The sequence below is a fragment of the Cyprinodon tularosa genome, unplaced genomic scaffold (assembly GCF_016077235.1).
Source record: "Cyprinodon tularosa strain WSP-4 unplaced genomic scaffold, ASM1607723v1 ctg72, whole genome shotgun sequence".
Classification (NCBI taxonomy): Eukaryota; Metazoa; Chordata; class Actinopteri; order Cyprinodontiformes; family Cyprinodontidae; genus Cyprinodon; species Cyprinodon tularosa.
This window is the reverse complement of record NW_024039474.1, coordinates 963,353-976,694: the sequence shown is the minus strand read 5'-3', so window position 1 is coordinate 976,694 and position 13,342 is coordinate 963,353. Positions and strand designations below refer to the sequence as shown.

General features: G+C 38.7%; 1 protein-coding gene across 7 annotated transcripts in view; it reads left to right on the top strand.

The window, feature by feature from the left end:
* The window catches only part of si:dkey-237h12.3 (teneurin-3), a 221,607-nt gene that overhangs the window by 147,699 nt on the left and 60,566 nt on the right, over nt 1-13,342 (top strand). For 4 of the 7 annotated variants that reach the window (XM_038269103.1, XM_038269102.1, XM_038269109.1 and 1 more), the window contains 5 exons: nt 969-1,154; nt 4,119-4,139; nt 5,529-5,552; nt 6,908-7,054; nt 7,539-7,755. In XM_038269103.1, coding sequence (XP_038125031.1) covers nt 969-1,154; nt 4,119-4,139; nt 5,529-5,552; nt 6,908-7,054; nt 7,539-7,755 — 595 coding nt within the window. The remainder of the gene's footprint in view (nt 1-968; nt 1,155-4,118; nt 4,140-5,528; nt 5,553-6,907; nt 7,055-7,538; nt 7,756-13,342) is intronic. The other 3 variants (XM_038269108.1, XM_038269106.1, XM_038269105.1) reach the window with 2 other exon arrangements.

Here is a 13,342-nt window from a genome sequence, read left to right as displayed (position 1 = left end):
TTTTCTGTTATCCACTGAGACCTTCACTGAACAGCTGTATTTATACCGAGATTAAATTTTCCAGTTTTCTAATTAGGTCAAATTTAAAGGCAATTTGTTCCATGGTATTAAAATGAAGAGGGCTGATTACATATGCGGCCCCAAAAGAAACCACGTATGGTTCCATTTCCACTCAGCAATAGTGACTTTGCTGTGTTGGAAATCAAAATAAAATTATTTAAATATATGGTTAAGTGGAAAAAAAAAAAGTTGTCGGCTATTTGAGGCACCCTTTATCCCTCAAACAATGCAAATCTTTAAACCCTCAGAAATCATATCTTCCTGCATGACAAGTCCGGATCACTGCAAAAAATAAAAAATATAAATAAGTCATTCTTTCTTTAAATAAGTGCATTTTTTCTTGAATTAAGGAGGTAAATGAGTCTGCCAATAGAACACAATTTACATTTAAAATAAGAAAAAAACATTGCATTGTCTTTTTTCCAAGTACATTATACCTTATTATCTTATTCTAAGTGTAAACCATCTCATTTCATTGGGAAATATTATTTACCTGCTCAAATTAAGGGTAAATACACTTAATTTATGACATTTGTACTTATTTCTAGATGCCTTTTGCAGTGTGAAAACTTTTCTGTAAAAACCTGTTTATAATGTTGCAGCAATGAATAATTGTTGGTCACATTAAATGATATCAGGCATTTCAGTAGCTGCAGGGTACAGTACAGTATATCCAGAATGTATTATAGGCTATTGACAAAAGTGTTAAAAACAGACTGTTTGCTGTTGAACTTATTGGCCCAGTTTAACAGTAGGAGCAAACACTTCTGTGCAAACATCAGGGTGTTTTTCATTTTTGTTAAGTAGTGGCAGATGAATGTATAGAGACTAAAAAGGGAATGCAAAATGGGGGATGGGTTTACAGAAGGGAAGATGCATGTTTTACCAGCTCTCTTTTTCTGCAACAGAAGTGTGTGTGGTGGACTGCGGTCCACACGGCTCCTGCATCGGTGGTGCGTGTCACTGTGAGGAAGGTTGGACAGGACCAGAATGCGAGCAGAGGGACTGTCACCCGCGCTGCATCGACCATGGAGTCTGTCGAGAGGGAAAATGTGACTGCCACCAGGGCTGGACGGGCGAACACTGCACCATCGGTGAGCCACGATGACACCCACACATGGCGCCCAGAGAGACCCAAGTCACAGAGGAAATTCATCTCTTGGCAAGGATGAAAGGGCAACATTGAAGTGTGAATGTTGGGATTTTCAGCAGGGGTTTCAAAAATTAGATCATGCTATACTTCTCATGCTGCCCACAATCTCTAACTATAGCCAATCAGTCATGAGCTGTTGGTGGCATTTTTGGCATGCAGCTGAACCTTTGCTTTTTAAAACAAAGTTCAGGGTGTGGTCTATCACACTCACCAAAATCTATGAAGGTATTTACACCAGTGATTGTTTGAACAAAATGCATATTTATAAAAAAATTTAATAATTCTACGAAACAGCATATATATATTTTGTACCACATGCATAAAGACATTCAATTTCCCTTGTTTAAAAACACACTATCACAAGAATAAGAGGAACAAAAAGATTTGATCAACTTTATTAAAAAGTTAGAATAGATAATTAATAAATCTATACTTATGGATCTAAACTGTGGTTTAAAGCAGAGTAATTCATACCAGAGTTTCAGTGTTGAACAATAATGTTTAGATCTAACTGGCCAAGGGGCAAATATTCAAAATCCTTTAAAAACAGTGACGCTGTCCTTACATTAAAGTTATAGAGGACGATTTTTGCAAGATTTTGAAAAGACCCACCCTCTTTACTTAAAAAAAAATGCACATACACAACCCTGTACCCGCCCCCGAGAGGGAAAGCCTATTAAACACGTGCAAGAGAGTGCACAAGCCCACTTCTCCCCGTGCATGCTCTGTTTAAATGTTGCTGTTTGCATCGTTCATACAAGCATACTTTCCAAAAAAAGATTTGCAATTTTTCCACTATGTCAGGCTCACCACCGGTAAGTGAAAATGGGAATGAACACATAGGATAGCCTTACGTATCACAAGAATGATTGTCAGTTAAGAAGACCACTTATTTTGATGATCCACCAAAAAAAGAACATCCTCCTCTAGACTTTTAAGTATCTTGAGTATTTTAATTTTTTTTTTTAGCTATTCACTCTGTACACATAAGTTTTGGTTTAAAGCTTGTGCTCGACCCGAGTGTGGCACCTCGGGTGAAGAGCCACAATATGAACCCCTCCAGGAAAAAATATGCTATTCTGTGCTTTGATTTTTAGATTAAATGACTTACCACTTCAGCAGTTTAAGGTCGCACATTCACCTCTACACATGTAGTTTTTTGTTTTGTGTTTTTTGTATTAGAGGAAAAGTATTTATTTTTTCTAAACGCAATAAGCTGCTGACTGTTCTGGAAATATCTCCTCTGCTGAGGTTATCCCCCCTCTGCAAGGCGCAGCTTTCATAAAAACCCTAGGGTGAGCTATAATATGTCAAACTTTAGCAAAAAAAAACGACATGAAAAAACAGAGTTTGTGAGCATGTTAAATATGATTCGTAAAAAAACCTTTTATTAATCATGTTTCTTCTTTTCTTTTCTTTTATTGTAAACACGGTGCCTTGAAAAGAGCCGCATATTAAGTTTGTAATTTCTATAAATGATGTATGTATTCCACCTTTTAGACTGCTGGAGTGGGGCCTCTGTATTAGTGAGTCAAGGGCAGGTATTAAGGGAGCCACAAACCATGGCCAGGCCTCTTTGGAATATAATTTTTTCCAAAATAGCCATGCTTCACCTGGCATTAATGAGGATAATGAGTTCTGAGATGCCACTTCTTATTGACCTTTAACTCAAACTTCCTCCACATCTTACCCTCTGTCAAAGGTCCAACAGTTAAACCTTGACACGCAGCCTCCAAGACTGTTCTCCCAAGTGTCATTTCGCTGCCTCTCGATGGCGGCACATTTGCAGCGAAACAAAAAGATCTGGCCCTCCAAACTCTTGAGTCTTAATTATGTATTTACAAGTTCTCTCTCAAGCAATCCCCTCTCTGCAGCACTGGTCCACCTCTGCGGAGAGAGGAGATTGCAGTGAGGGAGTTGTTGCAAGGGTCACATTCCTGATCTTATTAAGCTTTCCCTCCTCAGGGGCCGCCTCAGCACGTCATCCATTTTCTCTTTCTTTTCTCCTGTTCAGGCTCCGTCAGGAAAGTAACTCCATGCTTTGGACTCCCATGAATAGACGGTGCGCTACCTTTTCTTAAAGGAACCGGGAGCTTATTTTGTCTTTCAAACTCTGAATAACTGCCATTTGCACAAAGCGCCTTTTAATCACATTACATGGTCAGCTCCTGAATGGAGCACTTCCTTGGTCATTCTTTTTTCACAAGCATCTAGATCCTGTTTTATATGCAAGGCTTACCCTATTGTCAGTCACTTTCTCAGAACAGCAGTTTGCTGCTAAGGTGTTTTTGATTTGTCTCGGTGCAAAATCGTCGAAGTGGAGCTGATGATGGAAAAAAAAGTCTAAATATATAAAAAAAATAAGAGCACAGAAGCAGAGAACTGTACTTCACGATGCATTTACAGTAGAAGCTGAGGCCATACGCATGCTGACAAGCAGACAGGGAGATGTTTTGATGCAGACCAGAGTGAAAATGATTCATATGGTCTGAAAACAAAGAGAAGACAAACTGTGGACGCTTTAAATAAGAAAAAAGCAGATGGAGAGTGTTAACAAAGGCTTTGCTTTACACAGGCTGCAGAATTGATTTATCTTGGTTTTCTTAACAGAAATATCTTTACAAATCAAGGCCGTTTAAACCATGGGGACATTTATTATTCTGATTAATTACTCCAGCTTTATATAAAAAGTTTTTCACTCCTTCTGCTAAACCTCAAAGAAGCCTCTAGAACTGTAGCCGCTGTAACTTCTGCCTTCTTCTCTCTGATAGATTTTCTGTTTGTTTCTTTCTCCTTACATTCCTTTGCCTAACTCATCCTTATGTCCATTCTCTTCTTTATCCCACGTTTCTATGCCTGTCTGCCTCCCTGTCTCTCTCTCTCCCGTCTCGGCTCACGCATGTAGCCTTGGATTCCAGAGTATCAGGTAAAAAAAATACTTTTTCACTTTGTGTAAAACTTATATCGTTAAATGAAATATTGATTTTTCTTTTAATCACACTGAACACCCACGTTTTACAAAAAAAAAATGTGAAACCCTTTAAAGCTGAAAACCTGTTAACTAACTTGTTTCCTCTCTTTCATTAACACTTGTCATACAGATAAACCTCAATTAATAAGAATATTATTAGAAAATCAGTTCAAATCAAAAGGTAAAACTGTCCAATTGTGGATATATATATATTTTGTCCATATTGATAGTTATGCCTTGCAGCTAATAAAAAAAAATAACACTGCTTCTAAGAGCTATTAAACACTAAATAGCTACTAAATAAATTAGGATGTTTACTTTAAAAATGTCTTCCTGCTGAAAAGAGGTCCAAGTACTGTTTAGTGCATGCATCTAATGCTTTGTGCAGATACAAATTCCTGCACAAAACAGGTGAATCCATAAAGCTGGTCAGCAGAGGAAAGCAGGGAGTCTGATCTCATCATAGATGGTGATGAGTTTGGTTTAATTAAAGCAGAGTGATCGAACAGTTGCAATTAAATTATCACTGTTTGTGAAGACTTTAGTCAGGACATAAAGGTTATGTCCCTCTCTCCATTATTGCTCCAAAATCTTGATTTTACATAACTGGAAAAAATCTATTTAATTCTCCTAAACCCTTGAGAGAGGTTTTCTTCACAATTCTCTCATGCACCAATTATCTTTGTGCACATTTCTTTACCATGAGTTTTTCCTTCCACTGAGCTTATGTATTAATCTGTTTGGATAAAACAGCTGACTAAGCAGTTCCCTATCTTCGTTACGGACAGTGTTAGTGCATCTGTCGGCTGAGTAACTGTAAAATCTGCTTTTTTTGCAGTTTTTTTTTATTTAAAGCATTACATTGCTGTGTTTGTAGTATTTATATTCAACCCTTGAACTTAAATTGCAGTTTTCATTACCTATAAGTCAAATCAAATAATGAAGATTTAACCTTAGCTATTGCAGCATATTTAAATATTCGAGCCAATATGTTTTTGATTCAAATTGATATTCTGATTTATTGGGAGGACCTGTATGCTGTCACTCAATCTTAGTATTACCTGTCATCCTTAATACTTTGATTTACTTATCACAGTGGAGAATTTGAAATTAGACACTATCTAAAAGGTGGTGAGTAGAAGAATCCGGAAGGCGACGACCTGCAGAGGTTCTTCTCTAAATATTTAAGCTCCCCTTGCAGGCAGCTGTGTGTCAGACACCGTTTCCACTTTTTCTTTTGCAACTTACTCTAAGTAAATGTGTTTGCCAGTCTTAGCAAACTGCCACCGCAGAGATAAGTAATTTTCTTTTCCAAATGTTTCCCTTTCCTCGGATGTGTAATAGGAGCAGTCAAGATAGGATATAAAGGTAAATTGAACCACTACCCCCACAAGGGAGATTGTCATGAACAATCCCTCCCCGCTCTCTGTCTCTCCTAGCACGGCGTATATACACCTGTTTTATGTCCGAGTCGATCATAATGTTTCTGCTGTGACCCTGACCCCCCCTTGCTCCCACACCCCCCCACCCTCCCCACACGATATGTCCCCTCATCTCCTGTCCGTCTGAACCAGTCTCACACGAGACTCCACGGTACGTCCCTCCTCCACCCCTCCCCGTCCTCCACCACTGTCGTAACTCCCTGTGTCTGCCAGATTAAACGCCCAGAACTGGTGTGGTTTAGTCATGTTTCGGCTCCCTGTCTTCACCCTCCATTAGAAGGAATGCGATCTGGCAGCAAGTGCACTGTTTTCTGTAAATGTGGAGACTCTTGACCCCTCCTTCCCCTTCTTCTCCCACTTCCCCCTATTTACATATATACCTCTTCCCTTTGATGTTGCCGTTACTTCACATGAGTGTTTTTTTATTTATTAAATTTTTTTATTCCCCCCAACATCTGCAGCGAGCTGCTCATGCTAATTATTTGCAGGAAAAGTCAATGAAACCCCAAGTGAGAAATCGCCAGCCTCTTAGGTCTAGGTTGCACACAGGGTTCCTATGCAGACTGGAAAGGTGTCGTAAATATTACTGGACTGGATAATTATTTCCAAAAAGGAAAAATATAAAATGTCTTTGCCCCACTGGTTATAAAAACCATACAATCATCCATCCTTTAATCCGTCCATCCATCTATCCATGCATCTTTTCAACTCTGTAGAAATCTATCTTTGAAAAACAGAAAAGTTTTAGATATTAAACAAAAACTCAGAGAACTATAGAAATATAAGTAAAGTGTTGACTTTTACACATAAAGGCAGAGGAACTCTGTGTACAGCTCTAAGCTTTAGAAAAATCATAGAAATTCTATCTCGATACGAATGAAAAGATAATGGTAATAGTTGTGCCATTAAATAAAGTGGAATTTATCTGAGATAATATTGTTCTAATGTTCCTAAAATCTGAATTTATAAACTCACCCCATTATTCTACTTACAGTGAATGAAGACTTTGAAGGTCCCCCCCTTTACTCTTTTACATTTTCCATTTCTCAGTAGTAGCCCCCTCAACTCATGTGAAACGACCGTAACCTCTCATCCCCCCATCCCTAGTCCTGTCAGAAGTGTATTGTTCTCTATGTTCACTCACTTCTATCCTCTATCATTTTTACCCCTCTTCCCCTATTTCCACTCTCACATGCCCTCTTTTGCTCTTGTCTCCTCACTCCTCCCTCCACCTCCTCCTTCTTTCCGTCTCTGACCCCCCCGTGCGTGATGGTTTGACAGACGGCTGCCCTGGGTTGTGCAACAACAACGGGAGGTGCGTCCTGGATCAGAACGTCTGGCACTGCATCTGCCAGTCCGGATGGAGAGGGCTCGGCTGCGACGTCGCCACCGAGACGCTCTGCTCCGACGGCAAGGATAACGAGGGAGGTAGGAAGACGTAAAGGCAGAGCACAAGCAGTCGAAGAAGAAAGAGGAATTAAGTGGAAGCGTTATTGCAGCAGACAGGAAAAAGCATTTTGATTCGGCTCCTTAGTGACACAGAAAACAAACAAAACAAATCAATCATACAAAACATCAGTGAAAATGCAAATGCTGCAACAGTTCAGACTGTTAGACAGCATGCTTTAAAATATAAAGTAGATCAATTAGAAAAAGGGCTAAGATTATATTATTTCTTATAAAACACTCTATTGACTAATCACAGTACAAGCCACAGACAGTCATGATTCACGTGGGATGCTTTAAAATATTCACCATGTCACATCTCTGCTCTGACTTTTAGGCGCTTGAGTTAAAGTAAGAAGCCATCTGTGCCTATCAGCTTCAGAGGTTTAAAACCTCCTTTTTTTCAGGTCATCAAAGCTTTCAGGGCCTGTCCCGACTGTCTCCCTGCTGTTTTTTTTTTTCTCAGATGGCCTCATTGACTGCATGGACCCAGACTGCTGCTCTCAAATCTCCTGCCAGGGTCAGACCTACTGTCGTGGCTCGACTGACCCGGCTGCCGTCGCCGGCCAGGGCCAGAGCGCCGCCGCCCAGCCTTCTTCTAAAACTTTTTACGACCGGGTCAGCTTCCTGATCGGCCCCAGCGGCAGTCATGTGATACCCGGGGATAACCCCTTCAACAGCAGGTAAGCAGCTTAATGTAGCTCTGACACCTGCTTAATTATTTGGCTCACGCTGGCTGTTTGCTGTCTAATTACCAGTTTGAGGAAGGCACCTGCGGTTGTGCAGCCGGAGCGTCATGAGTGTCGCACATATTTGTCTTTGGAGTCAAGATGACGAGTTTGTTTACAGCCGTTCAGCTGCCAGAAGTGACAAGTAACTCAGGAGTATCTTGTTCTATTTTAAGCACAGCTCATATGGCAGAAAAACATGGATATACATTGATTCTGTACATTAGACAGTGAAAAAGATATGCTTTTAGTTTAAAAAAGATTAGCAAGTAACTTTTTTTATTAATCTTTATTCATATATTTTATAATCAGTAGGCCGACTAGCACACTTTTCTACATTTGAAGATGCAACTCTTTGATATGAACAAAAAAAATCTGATATTAAGGAGAAGGCTTCGTTTGAGAGAAAATTTAATATGTTGGAGCACTTTTTTGTAAGTTCTATCTGTATGAAAAAATGTATTAAAACTCCACATACTAGTGTTATAGAGTTGCGTGAAAGTTGGCACGGCTTCCATTTCATCATTGACTTTCCATCCAGCCATCCATTTTCCATCATGCTTATCCCAATTGGGGTCATCAATCGCAGGGCATTAATGACTTTCCATTTTGGTTCATGAACCCTAATAAAGTTGTTTTATTTGACTGATCTATCTTATTAAAAGGTCTAAAGAAAATTCTAAACAATGTGTTTGAAGGGTTTTCTTTTTTGTCTGTCTCTGGAGGGTCTCTTTGTTTGGCCCATTGTGAGCACTTATCTAATTATATTTTATCATCTTTATCATTTCAAATATGTTTTTCTGTTCATTTGAAATCATTATTTTTTTTTTATAATACCATGCAAATCAAACTCAGTTATTTCATTGTTTATTTAACTATCTATTATTTCTTTATTTATTTACTTGATTATCTACTAATTGCCTACCTATTGTTGTGTTTAATATATCCTCAATTCCTTTATTGATTTATTACACATTCTATATGCATTCAGTACCGTTACATTTTCAAACTGATTTTGAGTTATTTTTCATATTATAACATGCACCGTGTTGACTGTGAGCCTATACATTCTATTCAACTTGTTTCTAGAACATAGTTTACAGGCTAAAGGTAAACAAACGTATTAAAATATTTGATATAAAAGACAAACGAAATACAATAAATAGTTATAAATCGACGTGCAAAGCAAAGAGACGGTTATTGTTTTCATTAAAAAAGAACTTACTGCAGTCATATTTGCACAGAAACACTTTTTTTTTGCATGGGGGTGGACTGATAGAGAAGAAAATGATTATCAACTGTGTGCTGAAGGCTTTTGGATTATTTCATCCAACAATTTAAAGTAATCCTTATGTAAATAGTGTACTCAACTCAAAATATAGAATGAGGCAATTCCCCTCAGCCGGGTTCTCAGTAATCCTCATCCTCATTGTCTTGAGCTTACTGTCGATTTCATGTCTGGCCGTGGCATTAGCTCTATTGCTTAGAAATTTCATTTGACTTTTTATCTTTTCCTCTAAAGTCAGTTTTATATTCAAAAGCAGAATGTACGTTGCCCTGCAATGAAATGTGACAAAATTAATTACGCTTTATTCTAAATTATCACTCTTGTGGAAAAAAAAAACCTGAATGCATTAATGTTTTTAACTAAAAAAGTAGAGCTTATTGGTGTTACAGCTTGTTTCAAAGCTCATTGATAAAATTCTGGCTCTAAAGTGAAGTTTACTTTCTAAAGAAGTGTCTGAATCTCTGCAACAACGATAAAGACTTCCCTCTGCAGCGATGACTGTTAGTCACAGAGTGCTTGATGTGGGACAGAACAGAAAATGGAAATACTTAGAGGTCATTCGTCTGCTTCTGTTTTCTTACAAGAAGCCATTGTGTGAGACGACCGAAAGGGAGTCGATTTCAGTGTGTGGTCTGGTTTCAGAACTCGGCAGTAAACTTGTCTCTTGCATAGAAGAGAGAATAAAACATGTGTTGTGGTGTAGAGTCCCCCCCCCCCCCCATCCCAGCCTTCTCCTCCACAATAGTTCCCCAGCCGTATCGCATGTCCCCCACACAAGTCTCCCACTGGGCTTTCAGATGGTGTTTTTCTGCAGCCAGTGTGGGACAGTGACAGATAAGAATGCACGTACTTTATGATTCATTTCTGGATTTCAGCAGGTGGTGTTACTTTGCGTTTGTTTGTAGGCTTCAGCTCTCGCATCATTTGTCTGCCTCTCCAAAGATTAATAGAGACACGGGGAGAAAGACTGAGCCTTTGCTGGAGCTCTTAAGTGGCCTTATTTTTATTTTTTGTTGCTGCTTTCTTTTTTTGTGAAAAACAAAAAAAAAGATAAGAGTCATTTGTGCAAGGACAGAAAAAAAGACAGCTGCTCATGCTGTTGATCATCCCTGTCTCATATATGTAATGACCCAGAGATAAAAAGGCAAAAATGGACACTTTTTACCTAGCAATGATAAATGCAGCAGGAACGCCTTTAAAATTCCCCTCTGCGGTTCAGATATGGTAAATGGAAAAATATTACATTGTCTGGCTCTGTTTTACCTTCAAACACTGGTCGGACCTAACAAATGACTCCACATGCATGAATTTAGGAAAGGGAATCGTTGTTAGACAAGTTCTACCTGAAGGCCCCACAGTCACATTGAAAAATGGTCAAGGATACCAGGGGCTTAAATCATGTATGAATCTTCTGCCTCTGTGATTTATAAAGCAAATGTAGATGAAAAAGAAAAGAAAAAAATAAAGTTTTCTTTTTAGGTGATAGCAGGAAAGAGAAGCTGAAGCTGGAGAGCTTTTTGACCAGAAGCAAATCCATTTACCAGCAGGAGTAATACACGAGCGGTTGGTGAATGAATAATGCCCTCCCATACAGAAGACTAACTACCACTGTGGTGTCCTGAAGTGAAGTATTTAACCCCCCTATCTGCTCCAGAGGCATTAATGTTTGGTCAGCAGTGGGAGGTGTTCTGTAAAAAGCCGCTCCAGGGGATTCATGTTCTCAAAAGTACTCGTTGAAAATGTTGGAAAATCTCTTGGACTGATTCAAAAATAGGCCTTTTTTGTTCTATACTGAACCTTCAGATTCTGACATTTCAGGGCTGAACATTTTGTCATTTCTGAATATAAATTGCATCTTTCCTTCACATGTTAGCTTCTAACCTCACCTTTCTAAACCTTTCTTAGTTATGCTCTCTTGTTTTGTAGCAATGCATTTTCTTTTAGGAACCTTTGTTGGTTCTGTCTTTAGTGACACTTTGCCTTAGGCGTTGTATCTCCGTTGTTCTGAATTGCTATAAAGTGTCTCTTGACATGTCAGCTACCAGGCTTTTTTAGCTTCTAACTTAGAGAGGGCTTCTGTAACAGAGCTGAATAGCTTGTAACACTGCTCTTTTCCATGTAATATCTGTCATCATGAGCATCACTAGTGATATTTAGAAACATCGCTGTCATAAAAATCTGGTGTGAGGCATGAAAAAGGAGCTATTTGAGAACAAATTGTGTTTTTTTTGGAATAATCTTCAAAGTCAGTATTTTGTCAGAAGGGACTCAGAGAAACATTTTAATAAAACAACATCAGCTTTAATAGAAGTAATTTCATTACTTACATTGAGGTTTTAATGCTGTCTGAGCATCTAACTGTCAATCTTGTTTGGTTGGTTTACATCTCAGGCTTTTTCTTCGCTAGAGACAAGCCAGTCCTCTTCTCCCAGCTGACACCGCTGTCCAGTTTTCTTCCAAATTGAAATGCAAACTATATTTAAATTAACTGTGAATGTCTTCGCGAGGATAATAACAATCTCATGTGTGCAAATTACTGTATGTTCTGATTAAAAAGGTCAACAAATTCAGGCCTTATAAAAAAGTTCTTTAATCTGCCTAAAAAGGAATTGGAAGATTATCTGCTTAAACACCTCAGAGGAAAGGCCTTTAACCTTGTTATTGTTTTGATTGAAGTCAAAAAACCCAAAAGTGCATTTAAAAAGTGTTTTATGGTGTGTTTGATGGTGCTTTTACAGACCAGAGGTAGTGGGAATTCTTAGTTTTGATTTAATGAAGTGCGAAAAAAAATATGTTTTTCCGTGTCTGACCTTCAGATCAATGGTCAGAGCCAGTCAAGGAAAGAAATTGGCCGACATTGATCACTGTTCAATGGACTGAGCTATCATTAACCTTTACCTTAGTGTGTTGCAGAACTGATTGTGCAAATAAACAAACAACACACACTATTCTCCTACAACAGACATCTGTCATTTGGCCTTTGCTTTTTATGTGTTCTTTCCCGGCACCTTTGAAAAATAGACGGGTGTTGCCTTGCAGCGTGAGGAAGAAATTTGTTCTACAAAAGGGTGACAACAGGGACCCTCCCACCCACTGCACTATAGTAAATTAAAAATGCAGCAGTTGGTATCTGAATCAGAAAACAAGTTAAACAGGGCCCAAACTTAAAAAAAGACAAAGAAGAAAAGGAAAGTGTTAAAACATGGACCGGAAACAAAACAATAGCAAACAAACCAGAGTGAATATATCAAGAGTACTAATAATGCTAAAGATATTACAGTAGAAACCACCACAGAACATATTTTCCGAGATAAGAGTATTGGACAAAGTAAAAGTCGCCCAATCATAGGACACTGGTCCTCAGTTCTTTCGGGTAGAATAAACAAAAAGCCATTTCATATGGAAAACATTATGCATTTTGGAAAGGAACTGTTTGCAGAACTGTTTGTTTTTATTTGCTTTATATAGGAACCCCCCCTTCAGCTCTCTTTACCCTTATGTCCACATATAAAAAACATTGTCAGCAATTTCCTCCAAAAGAGACCTAAATAACAGTCTGTCTATATGTAATTTCAGCTCCTAATAAACAATGCTGTTTGAGAGGTGGCAAGATGTTTGTCAGACAAACTTGGTAGAAATCCTACAGTAGTTCAACTAAACTGAGGGCAAGAAGAAACGGCCAGGAGGCCGGTGGTTTCTGCTGCCAAGACCAGGACTTTATGTATGAGAATCTATTAAAAGGACCTCTAGGCATGATGCATATGGCACCCTTTTAATAGCGCAAGAATATATACAGTTTACCAAAGGCAATGCAGTCTAAAATGTGCAGGAAAGCGCTGTGTTCAGTTGGAACTCCAATTCGGTTGCAAATTTTTGAAGGCTGCCTCCCAATTCTAGACCTGAACCCAGTTGGGATTCTGTGAGCATACTTAGACATGGAGTCTATCAAACATCTCCAGCTGATCTGACATAACTTAAAGGTATAGTGGAGGATGTTCTTTTTTCGGGTGGATCATCAAAATAAGTGGTCCTCCTAATTGTCAGTCATTCTGGTGTTATGTTTACATAAGGCCATCCTACATGGTTGTTCCCATTTTCACTTACCGGTAGTGAGTCTGACAGAGTAAAAGAATTGCAAATCTTCTTTTGGAAAGTAAGCTTGTATGAGCGATACAAACAGCAACTTTTAAACAGAGAGTGCACAAGGAGAAATGGGCCCCTGCATGCTTTTACACGCGTTTAATAGACCTTGGG